Source organism: Phyllostomus hastatus, unplaced genomic scaffold (assembly GCF_019186645.2).
Source record: "Phyllostomus hastatus isolate PE091 unplaced genomic scaffold, TTU_PhHast_1.1 phas_contig_58, whole genome shotgun sequence".
Taxonomy (NCBI): domain Eukaryota; kingdom Metazoa; phylum Chordata; class Mammalia; order Chiroptera; family Phyllostomidae; genus Phyllostomus; species Phyllostomus hastatus.
The window spans coordinates 57,105,839-57,128,531 of NW_025333916.1; the positions used below are offsets into that span (position 1 = coordinate 57,105,839).

Sequence of the window (22,693 nt, forward strand, 5' to 3'; positions counted from 1 at the left end):
GGGTGGGCTGCATGTGGCACGCCCCAGGAGGTCCCCAGCGTCTCCCACACGCGGCGGGGTCGCCTGCATTTTCAGGAGGACGGCAGCCTCTCGCTGGCTTTCTCGCACAGGCACTCTGGCAGCACCGGACAGAATCACCTCCTCCGTGAGGCCTGCCTCTCTTGCGCCCGCCCCTTCGGCAGCACCTCCCTGAGACTCTTCATGTTCCCCTGCTAAGATTCGAGGGACCCGAATCTCTTCTCTGGGTCCCTCAGTCCCCGCCATTCCCCCCGTCACCCCACCTAGCCTACCCTCTATTCTTGTACAATGCACTCATACTCTTTCACCCAAATAAAGACATTCCTATGATTAAAATAGATGCAGTGAAAGAGAACACAATGCTATTTCCCTCATTTATCCCAGGCCCCCCGACACCCTCTCCACGCTCAGGCAACACCTGCGATGGGTCCCACGTCTGGCTTTGTCCCCTCTGCTCCATCTCGGCCCCCGGAGAGGCCCGAGCCCCGTGATTTTCAGGTAGCGTGTCCTGCTCCGTTCCACCCCGGGGCGTGTTTTTCCAGTTTCTCCCCATGATGGACATGACTGTTGCTTCCAGGGTTTTGCTCTTACCCACACCCCGCATTCCAGTCCTCACACACTGCAGTGTCCCCTCCTGGGTCACCATCAAACTCATGTGCTCTGCCTGCTGCAGACCTTGGGGCTGATCTCCTGGGTGGCAGCTAAACTTTGCTAATAGATTAGTCTTGACCTCTGGGTTACCAGGCACAGTGGTATTAACGAGGTCTTTCTTCCTTTTCAGGAAGAATACATGCATTTCAGGAGGGGTCACCTAGATAAAAGTTCTTAAAACACCCCTCTTCCATCTAGTTTTTGGACTAGAAGGGACATAAGTCCTAAACAAGACGCACTGTTAACCCACGGCAGGGTTTCAAATCTTAGAAATTTCAAGAAAATGAAGGGACCAGGAAGCGAGAGATTGTGGGGCAGACAGGCTTGGTTTCTGCCCCAGAGCACGTGACCAGGGTGGCGGCCTGCAGGGCTCACACGGGGGGAGGAGTGCAGGCGTGGCTTTAGCCCTGGATAGCCACTTGGCCAGTGCTTGTGGAGGAAAAGATGCGGTCCAGAAGCCACATCCTGGGAGTCGCATTTCGTCCCCAAGGGGGCGCTGCTGCCCCTATCCAACGCTGGGGGGAGTGTCCTGTCAGAGGGGCTGTGGGCACCGCCCTGAGTCATGTGCAGAAATCTACAGCTGATCTAGAAGCGGAAGGTGAGCAGTAACTCACTCTTTTAAAAAAGACGTGAACTGATACCTTCGTGACCTTGGGGTAATTCAGGTTTTTTCAACAACCTGAATTAAAAAGTGCTAGATGTTAATGAAAAAAGAAAAGATCAAGTATATTACATTAAACCTAGGGCATTCATTCAATAAAGCCATCATCAAAAAGTTAACAGATAAAACAGAGCAGGAAAAATATTTTAATATAAAAATCCACCACCAACAAAAATACTCTTATCCCTTGTATCTAGAATATATAAAGAATGTCCACAGACCAATAAGAAATAGGTAGATAATCCAACTGGAAAATGGGCAAAAGATGAACAGGCTCCTCACAAAATAGGAGATATAATAGCCAATGAACAAGTGAAAAAGTGCTTGACTTTACTGGTTATCAAAGAAACACCAATTCAGACTCCGTGGTATCACTGCACACTCACCAAAGTGACTGAAAGGCAGAGGACAGGCAATGTCAGTGTTGGTGAGATTGTGGAACGACCAGAACTGTCGGGTACCGCCAGTGGGAGTGTGCGCGGGTGTCGCCACTCTGGAAAACCATGTTCTGCTCACAGATGTCACAGCAGACATGCATGTTTGTGTTTAGCTAAGACACACACCAGCGTGATCACACAAACATTTTTGGCCGTAGCTCCAAACTAGAAAACACTCGAATGTCCATCAGCAGAAGAATGTAAACAGATCGAAATCATGTACATAATGAAATACTATACAGCAAGGAAAAATAACCAAACAACGTGCACGAACATCTCAAATATGACATTGTGTACAAGAGGCTAGACATAAATGATTACGTTACCGAATTAACCTACTGGATTCCATTGACATAAATTTCAAAGCCAGGCAAAACTAAGGTCGATGTTGGAAATTCAGGAAGCACTTTCTCATTTGGTTGTGGGGTAGGTTCTAACTGGAGGGAGGAATGAAAAGACTTTCAGGGCCTGGCATTTTTCTATAGGGGCCCGGCACAAATAACGCCCCTGTTGTATTACACAATCTTTTATTACGAAATCATAAGCATGCAATTCTGTAACATAACACTATCACACTCAAGCACACCCTATGACATTTTAGGTGCCACGTTTGAATTGCTGTCCATCTTGTGTGAGACATCCATGTACCCCACCCACCGCACTCAGGCAGGCCTTACTTCTGCTGGACCCTGCATTTTATGGTCTGGGGGCTTCTCCTGTGGGGTTATCCCCTTTGTGACAACTGTGGAATTATACACTTAGGGTTTACGCACCTTGGTTTATTAAAACGTTTACATTACAATGAAAGGCCGGAGACTCAACACGTTGCCCAATCCCACTCTGATTCCCCCGTCGTTTTTGACGGATGCCGCTAGGAATGGATGCGGAAGGAAGGACGGATTTGGGAAAACCAGGTCATTTACCCTGGGAACCCCAGCTCTGCCAGCCAGTGAATCCTGTTATGGATATGAGCAGAATTTAAACACTTGTGAGGCTGGTGGCTATATTTTTAAATATATTATTACACTGGCTGTCGTGTGTGATACAGGGTCTTCCTCTGGACACACAGCGTCTCGCTCGCACCGCTGCGCTACCCAGTGCTTCCTTCCCCGCTCCGTGGAACGGGCAGCTATGTGACGGTCTGCTTCCCACGACACTGCAGCCCCTCGCGTGCAGAAGACACCGTTGCATTTTCCTTCCCATCGGTCTTTCTGTTCTCAGACATAGCCCTGTACACAGTGGGATCAGATCTCAGTGAATGCTTGGGGATGGGGCGTGCTTGCATATGTTGGGGTTTGGGGAGTGCTTACATGTTTTGCTGACCTATGTATGTATATTTGTGGATTTTAATGGAAAGTGAATGGGAAGCTCGAACGCTCTTCACACTTCATCAAAAACACATACATCTGGGGAGGAGGCCTGAGGGGGATGACTGGGGGTGCTGGTCATGTCTCACGTCTCGGGTCTCGGTCTGGGGGCAGTGGTACCCGTCCCCGCCCGCTTCCCTGTGATGCATCAGTCGGTGCACTTGCTCCCGAGCTCTTTTCTTTCTGTGCTGTCTGTCGGCTAAATCATGGGATCTACACGTACATGATACATCGTTCCAGTCTGACAGGGCAGGGTGCTGATGAGAGAGAGTGTGTGCAAATGGTCACGCCCAAATAGTGCTCGTGGGGGTGTAAATTCAGACGGTCTCCTGGGGAGGAGATCTGGCCAAATTATCCGAGTGAAAAGGCACTCAGCCTGTGGCTGAGCAACGGCTAGTCTAGAAGGGGGCCACATTCTATCGTAATGTGAAAAGCGTCGCACACTGGAGGCCGTGCACTGCAGTGTTGTCTGTGACAGTCAGACTGGAAACAACAGAAGAAAGAACCGATTGTGGTACATCACACGATGGAATATTATGCACCCGTTTGGAAGAGGGAGGCAGGTCTGCATTTGCTGATTTGGAAGGACCTTCAGGTTAAAACGTGTGCACAGGGCATTTCTGTTTGTTTTAGACATCTGTGCAGATGTTTGTTTGTTCCTAGAATATGTCTGGAAAGATACACAAAGAGCTGGTAACAGCGGTTGCTTCTGAGAGAGGGAGGGGTGAAAGGAAAACGAATTTTCACGGTACGCTCTGCCTGATGCACATTTCAGATGTTATATGCACGTAGAGCCTATTCAAAAATAAATTAAATCTAAAGCTAATTTCCGTGCTGCTGTCTTTTTCTCACTCTCACTCGGGGACTTTCTAAACATTCTAAACAATTGGCAACCTCGCCTTTCCTTTCTGCTAACGGCCTCCAAATCCATTCCTTGGGGCAAAGGTCAGAGTCTTCTTTCAGGATATTGAGCAACGCGGGCAGGTCACTCTTCTGCCGGCGACCTTATTAATTGAGTTTAGACCTCCAGTGAATTGGAACAGATTTTTTAAAATGAAACAGTCAAAGCCTCTTTGCCCTCCTCAGCCCCCCTCCTCCCCCGAGGCAGGAAGCGAGGGAAAGGCAAGGGCCGCGTTTGTCTCTGCCAGATTTACAGGGGCCAGAAGCCAGGTGTCCAGCCGGAGGAAGAGGGAACCTCGGCGCGATGCAGTCTAACTGGCAAGAGAAAGGGTCCATCCAACGTGCGCTCTGGGCTGTAACAAGCAGCTCTCCAGACGCGTGGTCTGAAGATCCAGAGCTTTCGGAGGCACTGACCAGTGAAATGTAACAATGTAATCAGAGGTAATTCTGCAAGGCCGAAATAAGGGGGGCCTGCGGAGGAACCGAGCCAGCTTCCCCATCCCCACCACCGACGGCCATCTGTGGAAGATGCAGGGGAGGCCCGGGGCCAAGTCTGAGGCGGTGGTGTGGGCATGCGATGCCCCTCTCCGAGAGAAGGCCGAAACTCAGCCTTGCAAAACTTGCCACGGACAACTAACTCGTACAGGCCTTCTAAAAAGCATGTTCAGAGCAAAAATGGCTTGCATTCGATGATGGCGTTTTATCACATAATAAAAAGAACGCAACATCTGGGACTCAGTGATGATCTCATCCAGGCCCCTGTGTTTTACCAAGACAAACTACAAGCAAGGCCCGAGACGAGGCACCCACACGTCCTGTTTCGCAGCCCGCCGCCCCGGTCTGCTCTCCAGCTGTGTCCTTGGGCTCTGGTCTGGGGAGCCCGACCCCCTGGCCTCGTGGGAGCTGCCTGACTTTGCGTGAGTTTTTTTTTTTTTTAAGCCTTCCAGTGCTTCAGTTTCTTCATCTGTCCGATGGGCATGACCCTGATAGCAACACCTGCCTGGGTTGGCTGTCAGCGGGATTACTGCGCACCTCACAGAGTGTCTGGTACGTCGTCGCAGGTGTTAGGTAAATACTAACGGTGAATATCACTTCCAGGTCCCACGTCGGGGAGAATCCTTCTTCAGGTGGGAAAGAGCAGAACCAGCATGGGAGGTGTCTTCATGGTATCGCTGGCTGGGCTGTGGGTGGCCCCGTAGGTCAGATGTAAGGAATCCTTTTGCGTGGAAAGGGCTTCCGACAATGTCTGGGCTGGCAGAGTTCAAGCCCAGGTGCGTGACTTGTAAGGATGCTGAAAGCACATTCCTGCTGGTGGGAGGCAGGGCCGGGGATGCCTTGGGGGGGGGGGGCTGCGATGCTGGGGCCTTTGACAGGGCAGCCCCCGGGGGGCAGGCACAGTGTCTGGCTTCCAGACGGGCCTTCCTTCCTTCTCTCCGTGGGAGTGAAAAGCAGTCTGTCTCGCCTTTTCTGCTCCAGGTCCGCGTAAGAGGACAAGCTCTGGTGTCTCGACTAAGACTTCCAAAGCCTCAAGTTGGAGTGGACTTTCAATTTATGGACAGTCGCACCCTTGGGCGGGAATGCCACCAGAAGGGAACGTGCCCTCGGCTTTGCTAACAAACGAGATCGGGCTCAGGACGAGCCCTTTCGCCAGGGGAGGGGGGCATTTCATTGGGGGGAGATATGTCAGTCAGCATTTATTCCCTCTGGTTCTCCCAAATCTCGGTGAACAAGGAAGGGCCGGACTCCCAAGGAGTCTCAGCCGCGCTGCGAGTTGGGGCCGGCCGGAGCGCGGTCCTGCCAGGCGGCGGCGACCTCTCCCTCCGCGGGGCACCTCCTGGGGCCTTGGGTCTTCCCCGGGGGATCTGGTGAGGTTGCGTTTCCTCCTCGGTTTATTGACCGTGTCTGCTTTCTCTTCTCCCTGGCTTGGGGCTCAGCACGCACGCCCGGTTGCACCGCGACTTACGTCCCGGGGTCTCCCTGTCCCGGGGTCTCCCTGGCCGAGGCCCATTTTATTAGTGTTCGGGCAGCAAATTCGGAGAAGGTGCCTTTACTGGCCAGGACCCCACGCCGGCCCCCAGCCCCAGCCGGGCCTGTCTGTCCTCCAGGGGTTCCAGCTCGCGTCCCGCTCCTGGACGCCGAGCTCGACCTGGAGTTTCATCTCCGCCCCCCGGAGGGTCTCAAATTGCCTACTTCTGCCGCAAGGGGACCCCGCGCCCCCCGCTCCTGGCCCTAATCTCCACCCCGCGTCTCCTGGCGAGCGGTGCGGCAGCAACTCCCATCTGCGCGTCTTAAATCCCGTTTATCTTCTTAGCGCCCGGCCCGGCCGGCCCCGCCCCTCTTCCTCTCCCCCCCCGCCCCCCCGCACTCGCAAATCACCGCCCCTCTCCTCCCCCTCCCCCCCAGTGCGCGCACCGACCCGAGCTACCTCTGGAGCAGCGGGGGAAAGCGCCGGGCTGGGTGGCAGCCACCTAGGGCGTAGCGGCAGGAGTGGGTACGGCCAGGGAGCGGACCACGGCCGAGGGTCTTGGATTCCCGGTCGCCGGACTCCTGCTCTGCGTCTCCAAGGGGGCTGAAGTCGCGCCTCCCAGTCCCCCAATCTAGGTCACCCGCCGGGAAGGGCTGAGCCGAGGGTGGCGGGACGGAGTGCTGGGCGGGCCGTCTGCCCCGGAGGTGGGCGAAGAGTGAATTGTCTCGGGGCCTGCCCCTCTCGCTTCCACCGGGTTGTAATTCCATCCCCGGGCGGGTCCGGCCTCCCTGCCTCCCTCCCTCCCTCCGCGGCCGCGGGTCCCTCCCCGTCGGCCTCCTTCGCCGCCCCCGCCCCCGCCCCCCCCTAAAAGCCCCGCCGCAGGCGGCCCGCTTCACTCCCGCACGCCGACCTCCCGGCTGCTGTCCTGCCGCCTCGAACTCCTCGGGGGGTGCTGGTCCAGCTCCCTCAGCGCCCCCCCCACCCCCCGCCTCCTCACCCCGGCCAGGGGATCCGCGGGGCCGGCGTCCTGCACGTCCCCCCCGGAGACACCCTTTCTCCGTGCGCCCGGGACTTGGTGAAACTTTGCAGGCGCCCGCGGTGAGATGGATTTAATCCAAGGCGTCTTGTTCCGGCTCTTCCTCCTGGCTTCCAGCCTCAGACCCGGCTTTGTGTCGCTGGGAGAGGCTCTCCGAAAACCAGGTAACGCGCTCAGCGTGTCCGGGGTGGGGGGGCACCACGCCCGGAACGCGCGGGTCCTGGTCCTGGTCCCTGGGGAGGAGGAAAAGCGGTCTCCGCACCACCTCCACCGGCGTCAGTTTTTAAACTGGGTTCACCTCGGTCCAGGGTGAGATTTCTCAGCCCCCTGCCCCGCGCCCCCACCCCCACCCTCCCCCACCGCGCAGACCAGGCGGTTCCAGGGGTGTTTGTTAAAAGATGATCTATTACCCAGACCCCGGAGAGGTGGACGGCTCTCCGCATTTGATCGCGGAGAGCTAAGAGCTGGGCTGGGGATCATGCTGTCTCAATTACAGAGGACTGCAACTCTGCAGGCAAACAGCTCCTCCCGCGTCTCCAAACATCTTACTGAATTCACATTGTCCAGAGCCCAGCCATTTCCTGTCAAGTGTCTGAAGATTTGCCTGCGGCCCCCTCTGCCCACCGCTGGCCCTCCCCTGGCGCTCGGCGGGGCCGTGCCTGCCGCGGGAGCGTCCGCCTTCGCTCGGGGCCGCTTCCTCGGGAAGAGGGACCCAGTGGGTTCCTTCGATCTGGTTGCCTTTGCTCTGAGATTCGAACAAAAATGTGGGAGTTGGAGGCTATTAGAAAGGATCGGAGAGATCTTGAAACACAGTAACTTGCGTTTCCTCTAGTTACACCTGGTAAAAACTCTGCCCGCGCCTGCGTGACTTTGATTTGTCTTTCGTTGTGCGATTATTCAGAGTAGAACATTCTAAGCAATGAAGTTCTAACCATTGTTTCCCGAGTAACGATTTTTACTCTTTGCTGACACTATATTTAGCATTCTGAAAAATCTGTTCTTTCTTAGTGTACTTTGTGAGCAAGGTTGTCTTATGGGATTAATTATATCTTAGGAACAATGGAAAACAATGGCTCTTCTTTGAATGCGGTCTGCAGAACTTCGCAGGAAGTGCCATTTGTCTTCACAAATAATGTGTGTGTGTTTTTTTTTTTATAAGAAAGAGACAGACCAGGGGGCATTCGTCAGAGGGCAAGGAGAATCCCGTTGGCAGGTTCCCATATGGCTGCTCATTAAGTGTGTGTGTGTTGCTCGGGGACCTCCCCATTCGGAAAGGTGACTGGGTCGCCTTCCGCCCCATCTGCTGTCACCTGCGCCCTGCTACCTGCCACCTGCCGGGGCATTATGGTAACCTGCGGCACACTTGAATGATGCGCTCTTCTGTGTTTCTATTCCCACTGCTCACTTCGTTTTGAAGATAGTAGCAGCAGCCCCGTATTTCATCGGTTTCTCATACGCACGCACGCACACGCGCACACTTACCAGGGTTTCCGTGAAGGGCTGCTGCCTCACTTCCCTCGTGAAGATGACCCTGCCGTGACCCCTTGCGCCCCACGGGCCTCCTCCCGCGGAGCCGCCCAGTCGCAGTTTCGAGCAGGGCCCAGTTCTCTCTGCGGTTCTTCAACAACACGAACAGTGTGTGCAGTGTTCTTGAGGATCGATTCCAACCATGTAAGCAGGGTTGTTGTTTTTTTTTTTTTTTGCAAAGCATTTTACAAAAGCTTGCTGTATAAAACTGCTCGTATAATTTGCCGTGTTTCCTTTCTTCCTTTTTTTGCAGTTCCCCTCCTAGACATATTTTCTGCCTGTTTCACGCACAGTCTCGTTCCGACCTCCGTGCCGTGAATGAGCCTGCCGCCCTGGCCTCTCTGGTTTCATGTGAAGCGTAGATGGGGGGGGGGGTTTGGATCGTGGAAACACCACCTGTTAAACGCATTAGCATATTAAATACTCCACGTGGGAGGCAGAAGGGGTGTTTGGGCTATGTGGAGTCTAGACAAATTTTTTCATTACTTTATAATTTTAACCAGACACTGGCTTTCAGGTTGGAAAGCTACTCGGATTAAAATGACAGCTACTCTATACACTTCAGGGTTGGGGGGGGGCATTTCCTCCTGGGCTCATTCACATCCTTGGAAAGGCTAGGTTTTGATCCGGAAAATTGGTCCAGATTAAAAGCGGAATGGGCCCCGCGTGGCTCTGATGCGAACAGCCACCAGGTGATTTATAACCTTCTCCAGAACAGCAGCAACTCCTGCGAGTATCCGTACGGGGGATTCGCTGTAGCTTTGTTTCCTCAATAGAAGCTGGTCTGTGCGCTGTCCTTTGAAGGTGGCCTGGCCACTGTGTAGGCGGGCCGTAGCAGCCCTCTTTCACTGGGTGACCCTGTCTGTCTTCCCACACTGCCGAATCTGCTTTTTGACAAGCCCGGCTTTGTTGGAGAAGCCCTGGATTCAGGATCAACCTGAAAAGCGCCCATCCCACCCACCTCTGGTGACCAAAACCAAGAACCAGCTTCAATTCAGAGTCTCATTTGGGTCCAACCGGGGGCACCTTCCCTCCACCCCGAGGTGGCTCCTCTTCTGTCACTGAGCATGCATAAGGAAGCCCCTGCATTTTCTGAGACTCACAAGAAGTGGTCGTTTTCGAGTTAAGTCAAATTCAGTCACCATAGCTTACACTAACGAAGGGCTTGCTACACTGTTCTAAGAACTTGATGCCAACTGATGTGTCTGATCAGCCCACAGCTCTGTGAGGTGGGGACCACGTTACCCCTGTTGCTGAAGATGAAACTGTGGCTTAGAGAGATGAAGTATCTCACCCAAGGCCACACAACTAGTTAAGTGGGGGCGGGGGGGGGCGTGGAGTTCAGGCTCTCGTATTCAGGACCAGAAACAGAGTTCTGAGCAGGCACAGCCAGAGGTGGGCAGCCTGCTCTGGAGGGCATTTGCCTCCCAGCGGAACAGGGGAGCTCGCAGGACAGAGCCAGGCGGAGGGGGTTACCCCACTACTGTGTGTGTGTGGGGGGGGGCGGGGTCCTGGTAAATGCTGTTTGTTACACTTTTGCATGTGGAATTGTACCCAGGCCTGCAGACGTAGCAGAATGTGAATGATACCAACTGGGAGCTCTGGAAGCTACTGTCTGCTGACCTCATCCACAAGGACCTTGCAGGGCGAGGGAGCACTTGCTTTGTCTTGTTGAGCTCCTGAGGGCTAAGGCCCCGGGAGGAGCTGAGGCCCCCTGGGGTGCCTGGCAGTGGAACAGGGCCTCTGAGACGGGCGGGGCACCACCGTTAGTTCCCAGGTCTTCATTTCCAGGGGATGGTCTGCATCCTGTTTCAGATTACAGAAAGGAAGTGAAAAGCCCTCATTTTACAGCTGGGCAGAGGGTGGTGAAGGGACTTAACCCAAGTTGACAATAGAAACTGAACTTGAACTTGCACCAGACCCTCTTGAGTAGCCTTGGGCACCTCTCCCATACCCCAAGTCTCACTGAGAAGTGCAGGGGAGTCTTCTGACGTGGGGCGGGAAGAGGGAAAGGGAAATCCAGGTGCGTGGCTGTGCGCCAAGCCCCACCTGCTCCCAAGGGCAGATCAGATCGGTAACTCTGGGCATGAGCGAACTCTCTGGGCTGGAGAGCTGCCCGAGGGCCCCGCCCTCCTCCCTCTTCCTCCTGTCCAGTCAGTCTGCCTGACGTCCAGGGTCTGTGGGACAAGGTCAGGATGGGCTTCAGAAGTCAGGGTTTTCCCTGGAGGACCTGGGCTTCCCAGTCACCCTTAGGGAGGTGCGGGTTTCTGACCTTTCCCTTCCACTTCCTCTGCATTCCTCTGCCTGTAAATTGGACACAAGTGACCATCCCGGGAAACTCAGGAAGAAAAAACCCAGAGCCTGGAAGAGCAGGGCTAGGTCCCGGATAATGTACTGTGTGGGCTGATGATGGGGGAGTGAATGCATGTGCTGCTGCCGGCGTGAGGCTGGATGTCCACAGGGTCAGGGGTCGGGGTCATCTTGCTGTACTTCCCTCACACCGCCCTGAATATCCTGGTGTGCACGAGATACTGGTTCTCCCCTCACCCACAGCTCTCCTCCAAGGCTCCTTCCCAAAGCATGGGCTCTGGGGGGCCCGTGTCTCTGGATGTCCTTCCTTCTCCCTTTCCAACCAGCCATACGCCACCACAAGGGTGATCTCGTTGTCTTGCTTCTTGGGGAAAACTGGAGCCCACAAAGGCCACCCGATGTGCACACACACAGAAAGTGTGTACCTTGTTTCATTGCACTGCACAGTTATATTTGAAATATATATATAATTTCTTTACAAATTAAAAGCAACAGCCTCCACAGGCCAAAAGATTTCAACTAACTGAAAGCTCAGTTGATGGTTAGCATTTTTAGCAACTTTTACAAATGAAGGTCTGTACGGTTTTTAGATACAATGCTCCTGCACACCCAGTGGACTACGCAGTGTAACCATAACTTCAGTACCCATCGGGAAACCAGGAAATTCCCGTGGTCCGCTTTATCGGGATGTTTGCTTCACTGCGGTGGTCTGGGACCGAAGCCACGAGTCTCCGAGGTGGACCTGCAGGTGTGACCCCAGCACTGCGCTGCTCCGTCACTTCTGGCGGAAACCCCTTCCTTCCACCCTTGTCCCATCAGCCCTGCTACCCTTCGTCATGTCTAGCCCCTGTAGAGAAGCCTGTCCCCACCCCCCTTTCCTCCACTCTCGCTCGTTTGGTTCTCTGTGAGGTAGAGGGACAGAGGGGTCAAGGTCGGGGGTCAATGTAGTAAAACACGAGGTGGTACTTGCTTCTCAGAATTCTTTCTCACGGAAGGGTGACTTGGCCAGGAAAGAGCTGAGCGGCGTTTGTGTCTTACCCTGAACCCAGGCCTCCCCGGGCGGGGGCATCCTTTGGGGCATGGCTGTCCATCTGTTGCTGGGTTACCGGAGCTCCGGCGTGGTCCTCAGAGCCGGATTTCTGGAAGGCAGGGGTTCGGACGCCTGCGGCCGAGGTGGGGCCTCGGCTCCCGCGGGGCCGCCCTGTGGGGGTCTGTGTTCTCCTGCTTCCGGCGGCCGGACTGTAGCTTCTCCCGTGCGACTGAGTGAGTGACCCGATGATGTCCTGACTGAGCTGGCCAAGCCCCCCGCCACTGGTTTCAGCGGCGGCACGTCACACTGCAGGTATTGGACACGCACCTGCTCTTTGGGGCACAGAAAAGGGGGAGGAGACACTACAGAGCCTGGACGGCAGTTCGTAAGGGAAGCCCCCCAGACTCACCCCTGATTCCATTGGTGGGGGCGGGGGAGGGGGGCTCTGTTTTGAAGAAGGTCCCCAGAGTGTGGCTTCGGCCTCGTGAAATGAGCTGGAGGACATTGCCACCCTGCCTGGGCTGGCGTGGCTCAGTGGACTGAGTGCCAGCCTGCGGCCCCAAAGGGTCCCTCCCTGTCCAGGCACGGGCCTGGGCTGCAGGCCAGGTCCCCAGTCCGGGGCGTGCGAAGGGCAACTGATCACTGTTTCCCTCTTTTCCCCCCTCCCTTCCCCTCTCTCTAAAAGTAAATAAATACAATCTCTTTAAGAAAGATATTCCATCTTGAAGAACCTCTTATCTCATGGGATGGGGAAGGCCTACCGGGCAGGAAGGGAGCACGAGGGGGAAGACTCAGGTGCAAGTCGAGTCAAAGCACCGCCAGCAGAGGGCGCCCTCTCCAACGCTGGCTCGGAGCAGGTCTCTGACCCAAACAAGGAATTTCCATGTGGGCGAGAGTTTTTGGAGCGCATCTGACTCATCTGCCTTTTTAACACGAACCTCAGGTGACTTGGTGCGCCTGGGTCACAGTGCCCACTTTTGAGACTTGGCAAACTAGAGTCTGGGCCCCTCCCACCGCCTCCTGCCCTCCGCACCTCGATCCCAGGCGCTCCGGAGGACACCGAGAGCCTCCGGTTGGTTCGTCCACGCCGCGTGCGGTTGCGCACAACAGCGTGCACCAGTGCTGCCACCAGAAAAACCCTGTTCTCAGGCTCTTCGCGCGTGTTCCGGAGGTTGGGTGTGCGACTGGTGGTCTTTTGAAGGCTCCTGAAAAATCTCTCTTCCGAGCAGACCCTCCCCCTACTCACCGGGGCTTCCCCAACCCATTCATCGAAGACACGGCTGCACAAAAGAGGGAAACCCCGCAGCACCAATAACAGAAAGCCACGCTGGACTGTGTATCACCAGCCGCGCCCCCCCCCCGCCCCCGCCTTTCCCTCAAACCAGCCCCGCCCCCCAACCCCCCCCCCACGCAGCGCCTCTTCCAGTCTCCAAGCCTGGTGTCTCCTGGCTGCGCAGGATGGCTTGGGCGAGAGCACAGACCCTGAGGTTCGGGCAGGTTTGGGTTCTAGTTGTGACACCGTGTTTTATTGGCTGCGTGGTGACACCGGGCACGCTATTTTCTCTCTGTAAGCCCCAGTTTCCTCATCTGTAAAATAGGGTAAGGAAAGAACCTACGGTTCAAGTTTGCTGGAAGGATCAAATGAGGCAGTGCGTGTACCAAGGTATTGAAAAGGATTAGAAGCTCAAAGGCAATATATATAAAATGGGGGAGGGGGACGTGAATGCACAGGTGTAACAGAAAGACTGTCTTCCAGGCGTGGAGATAAACGCAGGTCCTCAGGATGCTATGCACCTTTGTCCTTTTCCGTACATGTATGATCGCTTACATGTGATGTAATTTGTAGTGAGCTGTAAAACTTTTCAGTTAAATGAATTGACAAATCAGACTTTTTTTCATTGTTGACACTACTACAGATGTCTCCCATCCCCCCTTTGGCCCCTTCCTCCAAGCCCCCCTTTCCCTGGCCCTCACCCCACATTGCCGTCTGTGTCCACGGGCTGTGCGTATATGCACGTATGTCCTTTGGCTAATCTCTGTGGTCGGCCACGTGCCTTGATTTTGGCCTTGGCAAATGTGGCTGCCAACTTTGTGGTCTTGCTCGAATGGATTTCTTTGAGACCCAATAACCCCAAGGGTGACAGATGATTTTTTGCCTAGTAATTGCTTTGGTGAAGTTTTGCAGGGTGTGGTGGTGGGGGTGGATAGGGAAGCAGCTGTTCCTGAAAGAGGATTATCCAGACTAATGTGTGACCGGGGGTTGGTGAAAATCTCCACGGAGCTAGAGAGCTAGGAAATGGTCCAGGTTTGCTCACTGGTCAGTTAGTAGGATGAGTCCGTGAGCCACTACTCATGACGTAGGAAGGTAAGGACTCTCTTCCTTTTTCTGTTAATGATTCTTGTATTTCTTCAGCATTAAACCCCTGCCCCCCTCCTACCCCCCATAACCTCCTCGGCTCATTTTCAGAATCAAAGGAAATGAAGCAGATTAGTGCTTTGAAAGCTAAAGTGCTATGCAAAGATAGGATATTTTTATCTGGCAGCAATCATAGTGATTATTATTACCTTAGCCGACCAGACCCACCAAGGACACTCTCCAAAGCTTTGATCTCCTGGCCCGTCTCTTCCTTTTCCACTCCCCTCAAGACACGCGGAGATTCTCCCTCCTTCGTCTGACTCTGCAACTCCTGAGCAGTTTGAGTCTGAACACTCGTGTTTGCTGACAGGGCACCCCAAACCCCGAATCAGATTTAATGCAGTGTTAATGCTATTTATTTTTCCTGGTGCAATTTTGTATTAGCCAGTTAATGGTTCACATTGTGCAGAAGGAGTTGTATCAGCAGGCACTTTTCTGTAACATCTGGGCAGTTGGAAACATAATACTTAGAGACAACCTGAGCTTAAAGCCGTCCTTGGACAGATGGCTAATTTTATTGATCTAATCTTACACTTAGGAGTAGGTCCCATGATCCTTTGCTCGTAATTCTTAGAGGGAGCAGAGAAATAAGTAAAATGGATGATGGCTGTGAATTAGACGCCTGTTCTATTGTGTGTAATTTATTTTTTAAAGACGTCATATAAAGAGTCACCATGTGAATTACTTTCATCTCTACCTCAGGGTGCTTAGTTAATTCCCGAAGTCACCCACAATACAAAATACCGCTGCCAGTGTAATAGTTTACATCTGTTCTGATGTCTCGGTGGCTGTGCTGTGCCCATGGTCAAATGCTGCCAACTTCAGCTGTGGGCTAGCCAGGAATCCACACTCCAGGGCTGGTTAGCTCCTGTCTGAAGACCTCTGCGGTAAATTCCACTCTCAGAGGTGGCTGAGAGAATACCTCAAGGGATGCTATCAAACATCCAGGCTAGCCCTGGCTGGTATAGCTCAGTGGATTGAGCGCGGGCTGGGAACTAAAAGGTCGTGGTTCGATTCCCAGTCAGGGCACACGCCTGGGTTATGGGTCAGGTCCCCAGAAGGGGGACATTCCAGAAACAGCCACACATTGATGTTTCTCTCCCTTTCTTTCTCCTTCCCTTCCCCTCTCTCTAAAAATAAATAAATAAAGTCTTTATAAAAAAATCCAGGCGACAGGGTTGTTAGTGAGCATAAATCACGTTAGAAATCATGTTTTTGTTATTATGAAATATGTGACTAGCTGGAAAGGTTATACATGTCCCTTGATTTTTTTAAAAGTAGTTTTTTAAAAGATTTTATTTATTTATTTATAGAGAGGGAAGGGAGGGAGAAAGAGAGAGAGAGAGAGAGAGAAACATCAATGTGCGGTTGCTGGGGGCTGTGGCCTGCAACCCAGGCATGTACCCTGTCTGGGAATCGAACCTGCGACACTTTGGTTCTCAGCCCGCGCTCAATCCACTGAGCTATGCCAGCCAGGGCCAAAGAACAAGAACATGACGAGGCCGCCGGCCAGCGGCCCCACAGCTGGGCCAGCGCTCCATTCGGGCCGCGTCTCCCTCGCTTAACGGTCGGCTCACCGGCCTGGCCCTCCTGGCGCGCTCGCCGGTCCTGCCACTAGAGCTTCAGAACGTTGCCTCAGCAGGCGCTCGGAGCAAACGCCTCCTCCACCGTCAGCGGCTCGACACACAGCGTTGTCTTCGTTTCCCCTGAGTCCGACGTGAGTGTTCCTGGTCGGGCAGCTCCCTTGGGCTGCTCTTCCCCCAGTGGCGTCTCGAAGACCTGGGTCGCTCTGCCTTTACTACCTCCGTATTGTCGTCTTTAAAATGGGCTTCCAAGGTGTTGTGGAGGGTACAGAGAAAGCCGGCTTGTGCGAGAGATTGTGGTGTGCCGGGTCGGGATGTGGTCGTGTCCAGGGCTGGACACTGTAGGTCGGTCCCCAGCGTCCCCAGGATGGAAGTGGCCAGGTGGTCCCCAGGATGGAAGTGGCCAGGTGCGGTGGGTGGTCTTGGCTGCGGTGCTTTGCAGGTCCTGACAGGACCAGCAGGGGGCGCTGAGAGAGGAAAGACTTTATGTGACCTCTCGCCCATGGAAACCTGCTCTGGGGCAGGATTTGGCCTGGAGTTTGCTCTCATTGCAGTGGACAGCCTGGCTGAAGAGCAGGTCGTGACCGTTGACCTTTACTTGTGGGAAGCTAGTGTGACTGAATAAAAGAGCCTAAAATGGAAGCAGTGAAATTGATTTAGATCAATTTGTGATAGGGCCCCCAAATATGAATATGGTTACATGAACATATGCTATTTGTTGCCACATATTTCCAACATTTTACAAAAAGTACACTTGATCCCTTTTCAAAAGTCAGATGACTGGCCAGCGGTTTAAGTAGAGCGAATTTCTAAGTCACATCAACTAGAACTCATTTCCAAAAGCTCTTGGTATTCGTGTCTCATAATAATAATAATAATAATAATAATAATAATAATAATAATAAAGACTATTCATGGTAGGCTAATGTATTCAGCGAGAGATGCAGCTGAAAATATAAAAATGATTTCCTAGCCCCACAGCCTGCTTTGACGGGGATGGAGATGGTGTGGACCAATGCCGACAAAAATAAACAGATTGGGTTGAGCCACTGACCTCTTCACGGCACTGGCACGGAATTGATACCGTGTAACCCCTGCCCCACTAGGAAGTCGGAGCGGATGTCTTGGCACAGAGGAAACTGGCATAGCCAGGACTCAAACCCAGGCCATCCAGCCCGCAGCCCTGTTGCTTACGGCCAGCACAGAGCTGTGCCTCCAGCCGATGGGCACACAGGTGACCAGTGCAAGGTGCTGAGTCTCGCTCTGCGCCCGGGAGGGACCCTGCCGCCCTTTCCCTGCGTCTTGTGGGACACTGCTTAGGACGCACTGGCCCCGTGCTCACTCATACCCCTCGAGGGTCGGCGTGCATTTTGCAAAACGTGTGATGACTGAGGAGCCATTTGTGGCAGAGACGCGGCCGTAGGAGCTGGGGGCTAGTTCCTCAGTCCTCCCAGGCGTCCTCTACGGAAGACCCCTCGCTGGCCTCAGGGACCACCCGGGTGGCGACTCAGCCTGGCTTCGATGCTGTCCCGTCCTTCCTCCAGGTAGCCGCCTTCTTTAGTGGCAAAAGACACGCACTAGGACGTCCGTGTGGCGTAGTTCGGTGTGGCAGCACTCAGCTGTCGGGCTGTCTGTTACTTTCTTAAACATCTCCGTGAGGCCCTGGGAGTTCCTAATTGGTGTAGTTAAACGAGGAAACCGTTAGGCTGAAAAAAGAAGCATTCCTTTGATAGCCGTTTTAAAGTAATTGATGGGTTTTGGCTGCAACTTACACACAACACACACTCCCTGCAGCTCGGAGGAATTGTAAGGAGAACCCTATTAAACAGACCTGGGTTTGGATGTGAAGTTTATGGCTGTCTGATCCCAGATAGAGCTCTTAATCTCCTCACACCTTTGATGTCTCCCGCGAAGTTCAAGGCTCATACTACCTCCCACAGGAGTTTCACATGATAAATGAAGGAGATACTGCGATGACTAGAAGTGCGCCCAGGAAAGGGCTGAACATTCGGTGCGTGACCCGCACCCCCGGTCGGTCCATGTTCAGGGTCAGAGAGCTCACACAGCGGCAGGGACGGTCAAGGTTCCGTGTCTGGTGCCCCCTCAAGCACTGGCACCGTGAGCACAGGTGGAGAACTGGGTTTCGGCACCTGTGAAAACGGAACTGGAAAAAAGAATGTCATTTCCTTAATTTGTTTTTCTAGATGCTTATATCCCCACGTGGTGATGCTGGGTGACTAGATCGGTCATAAAGTTGATGTTGCTGACGAAAGACCAAGAGTCGGCTTCGAGATGAATACAGACAGCCAGCATGTGCTGTGGGCTTTGCTCACAGCCTAGAAGGAGGGCGCAGGGGCGCATGCTCTGTACGGCGGCTGTGGCAGAAACAGGGTTTCGTGCATCAGTGACGTGGCTGCTCATTCAGAGGGGGCTCTTGCGGTTAGAATATCCGTCGTGGTCCTCCTGCCCTTTGCATTGACGTGAAGAGAATACACGTAAAGGATGCTCCTTCTCTGATGTCGAAACTCTCTCCCCTTTGGGAGCCAGCCACAGTCTGCCAGGACAATCTTCCCCAAATGCCGTTCTAGTGGTGTCGCTCTGTGTTTAGTATTCTTTTCTGGCTTTCTGCGGCCTTCCAAACGCTGCAGCTGAGTGTCCGAGCTCTGCCGCGGCCTGGCCCCAGCTGGCTCCCCCCCCACCCACCCCATCTTCTCAGTGGGTGCACACCTGGGTTCCACCGAGCCACGGTGGATTCCTCGCTCTTCCACGGACCTCCTCCTCCTCCTCGCCTTCCCGGTGCTGAGCCTGCCCGAGGGTTGACCTTTCCCCTTGGAACATCTTTCCCGCTCCTCTGCCCACAGGACGGCAGTGACCCTTCCAAGCATGGCACCACTGTGCCCTGTTCCGTGAAACCTTCCCACACACTCCCAGCCAGAAGCCGTTTCCCCCATCTCCCATTCTGCCTCATGTCACATTGCTGGTGGGTCTGGCCCAGGCCCCCTGGTAGATTTGTGACTGTCAAGGAAAGCCCTGTGAAGTCCTCGCTCCGGGGCCCCCTCCACCGCCTGGCGGAGTGTGCTGCTTGCAGCCGGCCCGCCCCAGGCAGCTGTGGAATGGGAAATGATGGCCTCGTTTTGGACAAATACGTTTTAGCATCCTGTGAATAACTTGATCCTGCTCCCACCTCCCAAATTCATTTCCTTCCTCCAGTGCAATTCAGAAAAGGGGTCGCGTCCGTGTGTCGACATTGTTGCGTAAACCTAGCAGACGTCGGAAGCATGACTCGGAGGAGGAAATGCCCGGGGCGTCTGTCTGCGTCAGGGTGCCGTTTAAATGCTGCCTCGGTATTGCCCACGGCCGCTGCAACTGTGGGGTTTTAAGGAGCGTCGGACTGAGTCTCGGCTGTGAAATATTGCCGTTTTCGATACCCGGAGCGCAGGGAGCGTTTAAAGTAACATATGGGGCTGCCTCAGACCCGAGTTTTATCACGTCTGGGGGGTAAGAAGCAAAGGCAATACCTTTACTCGTACATCAAAATACAGTGGGGGGCGGGGAGGAGGAGTTACAGCAGCCCGGTGCCTAATTCCCCTCCTCCCCCGCCCGCCACCCGCCGGGTCTTTAAACCAAAGAAAGGAGAGCGGGGCTGGGGTGGGAGTGGCACCGGTGGTGTCACGTGACCGAGGGGCCCGGCTGCTGGAGACGGGGTGGAGGCATCCGTCTCCTACTACTGTGCGGAGGGCTGACGGTGAGGTCTGAGGTCGGGAGGAGAGCAGGCCCCCAGTTCTTCCACATCCCTCTTCCGCTGCCTCGTGCTGACCCTGGCTGGCTCCCAGAGATCGATCTCACAATCCCTGGAAGGTCGCCAGGCCAGAAGCTAGTATTTGCAAAGGTTTTTGCAGTCTTTGCTATTGAAAAGGACCCACGTGCCTGATGAAAACGAATGCCCCTGGCAGCCCAGTTGAAGCAACTCATGGGTCGACCCCTTCAGCAATTATGTATATTTGGTTCTTGGAATCTAGTCACCTGTAATGTATGTGTAGGTACACGGCGGAGCTGAAAGTGAGTTGCATTGCAATAGCAAATATTATTATATCTGGTACTTGACTTTCTGATTAGTAAAGTTAAAAATGCTTGTTATTCAGACTTAAGAGAATTAATTATGTTACCTCCATTGTTTCGGTTTGGATTCCCCACTAACAGGCCATAGGACACACCTTTGAATGAAAATAGTTTACTTGAAATGCAAAACAAAGCAACACAGAAACAAAAGGCAGGAGAGTGGGGGACTGAGACTGGCAGCCGCCCCCCCCCCAGGAGGCAGTCATTGGTTTTCTCACGAGTTACGCTGCGGGTGATTGGAGCTTAAATGCAGCGGAGAAACTCTGGAACATGGCCCAGGACACATGGCCCAGAGTGACCCCACGTGGGGGCGAGGTGGCCGGCAGGAGGCTGCTGCCGGGGTGGGTGCGCATTCCCCGCACTTCCAGCCTGCCAGGCTCATGGGCAGAGTGGGCCTCTGTGCTTTCCGAGAAGACGCTTGGGCAAAAAGATGCCGAGATCAGTAGGTCGCTGGGAGTGGGCTGGCCGGCTCCAAGGTGGTGAGGCCAGAGGGATCGTGGTGGGCACTAACAGTTCTCCTATGCCCGTAACTGACTAGTTGTTTGTTTGTTTGTTTGTTTAACTCGACTGAATGGCATTTACCATTTTGACAGACAACCTCCTCCCTGGAAGGGTTTATATATATTATGGGAAGAAGACAAAAGGTATGTGGATACTCCAAATCCTGAGTTCCAGTTTACAGTCCCAACCTGAGTCAAGATTGTTAGGGGGGAAAATCTACAGTGCAGTTCCAAATACAGGCGATTGATCGAACCAGCCCTCCGGATAGAGATATGGCGGGGGTGGGGGGTGATACCTTGGGTGTTAGGTCTGAGAACCTCCATCAAGAACAACCGGAAGAAAAAACGGCTTCCCTTGTGTTGACTGAGAAGGCCAGTGGAAACTAGTCCTCGTTGTGTGTGGTTACGCTCTGTTGTTTGGAATTTGCTCTTAGATTGCTGACTGTGACAGTGAGGATGAATCCACATGTCCACTTAAGGGCAAGCATCGTGTATTTACAAGACGATAATGATGCCTAACGTTCATACAGTGCTTGTTGTGTGCCAGGCCCTGGCAGTGACAGCACCTAGCCCTGAGGCTGGCATCACAGAACCCTAGCATTTTAGCGCCGGAAGGGGCCCCGGGGACAGCTGTCCAATGCCGGAGGGTCCAGTGAGGATAGGTCACTTGCCCAAGGTCGTGCACCTGGTTCATGGCAGAATCAGCTCTGAGACCCAAGGCTTCTGACCCCTGGCCTACTGCTCCGACCTCTAGGCCCAGCCCCCACTGACCACTGGGCACAACCTCTCTTTTCATCGGCTGCCTTTTCCCCTTTGGAGCTTGGTCTTGGCTGTGTGTTTAGAGGTGATGGACCCTCAGCCCAGGCTCCTAAAACAGTGCCGTGCTTGGAGACACGCACGACCTGTGACAAGGGGGCCGAGGCCACCGTCTCGCTCCTCCGGGTTAGCTCCAGACTGCAGGGTCTGTGAGAGGCGCCGTCCTCCCAGCCGCCGGGATGCGCAGGGAGACAGGCGGGCCGTCGAGGCAGAGCAGAGTGTGCGTGTGCAGGACCACACTTCCCCTCTGGAAGGGTCTCCCCAGCACGCTCTTCAGCAGACCCTTCCGGGAGACACTCCTGAAGGGGAAATGGAGGGGAAATTGGTGCCGTAACACAGTGTCGGGGGCTTACTTAATCACTTGGCTTGCCTCCCGTTGTTAGGGATAACCTTGAGGAATTAATTTACTACGGCGAAGTTGCCAACCGTTTTTAAGAAACACAGTGGTAGCCATACCTCATAAAGCACTGTCTTGTACAGAATCGATCTTCAGAAGTGAGGTCAGCAAACTTTTTCTGCTAAGGGCCAGATAGTAGATATTTCATTTGGTTTTGGTTTTATTTATTGGGTCTGTGTTGTGACTACTGAGCCCTGCCATTGTCAAGCAAAAGTAGCCATACGCAATGTGTAAATAAATATGCTTGACTCTGTTTCAATAAAACTTTATTTACAAAACAGGCTGAGGGCCAAGTGTTGCTGGAACCCTGTATGTTAATATACATACATTTTATTGTTAGTCAGAAGGTAGCAGTGAGAGGTTTATCTGACAGTGTTTGGGTGTAGGGGCAAAGCTTTGTTTTTTTTCTTTTAAATATGGGCCCACGGACGGGGGTCCTCAGAGCACGAACTCAAACAACAGGGTGTTATCTGAGGACAGGCAGTGGCTAGATTTTCCCATCTTTAATTTTTAAAAAGAGTAATGAATTTATTTTTATTGTACTCTTTCCCATTCCCATGTAGTCCCCTGGCACCTCCCGCCGCCCCGCCCCACCGTGCGGTCACCCACCACACTGCTGTCCCTGTCCCCGAGTCCTTTCTACTTTCCGCTCGTCCCTCCACCCGCGGTCTTCCGGTCCTTCAGGTTTGCGGCGATGGCTGCTTAGGAATCACCTGCATGAAGTTACCCAAAGCAGTAAACCTAGTTTTTACAGAAACAACTTTGCCTTACTGTGTTTGTATTTTGTCTGTTTACAAAATGGAAGGTCATGTGATTAAAAACCAACTTGGAACAATACAACTGACTCTTGGTGAGCCCCCCCACCCAGCCGCTGGGGGTTTCGGGGAGCAGGTGCCCCCAGCCATGCTCGTGGAGTGGATCCTCGCCAGCCGCCAGCCCTCCAGCCCCCCACCCTCCGG

General features: G+C 53.7%; 1 protein-coding gene across 2 annotated transcripts in view; it reads left to right on the plus strand.

The window, feature by feature from the left end:
- Positions 1–7,004: 7,004 nt before the first annotated feature.
- EGFLAM (EGF like, fibronectin type III and laminin G domains) overlaps positions 7,005–22,693 on the plus strand; it is a 137,870-nt gene continuing 122,181 nt past the window's right edge. For both annotated transcript variants that reach the window (XM_045848236.1, XM_045848237.1), the window contains exon 1: positions 7,005–7,200. In XM_045848236.1, coding sequence (XP_045704192.1) covers positions 7,104–7,200 — 97 coding nt within the window. In that variant the 5' untranslated portion in view covers positions 7,005–7,103. The remainder of the gene's footprint in view (positions 7,201–22,693) is intronic.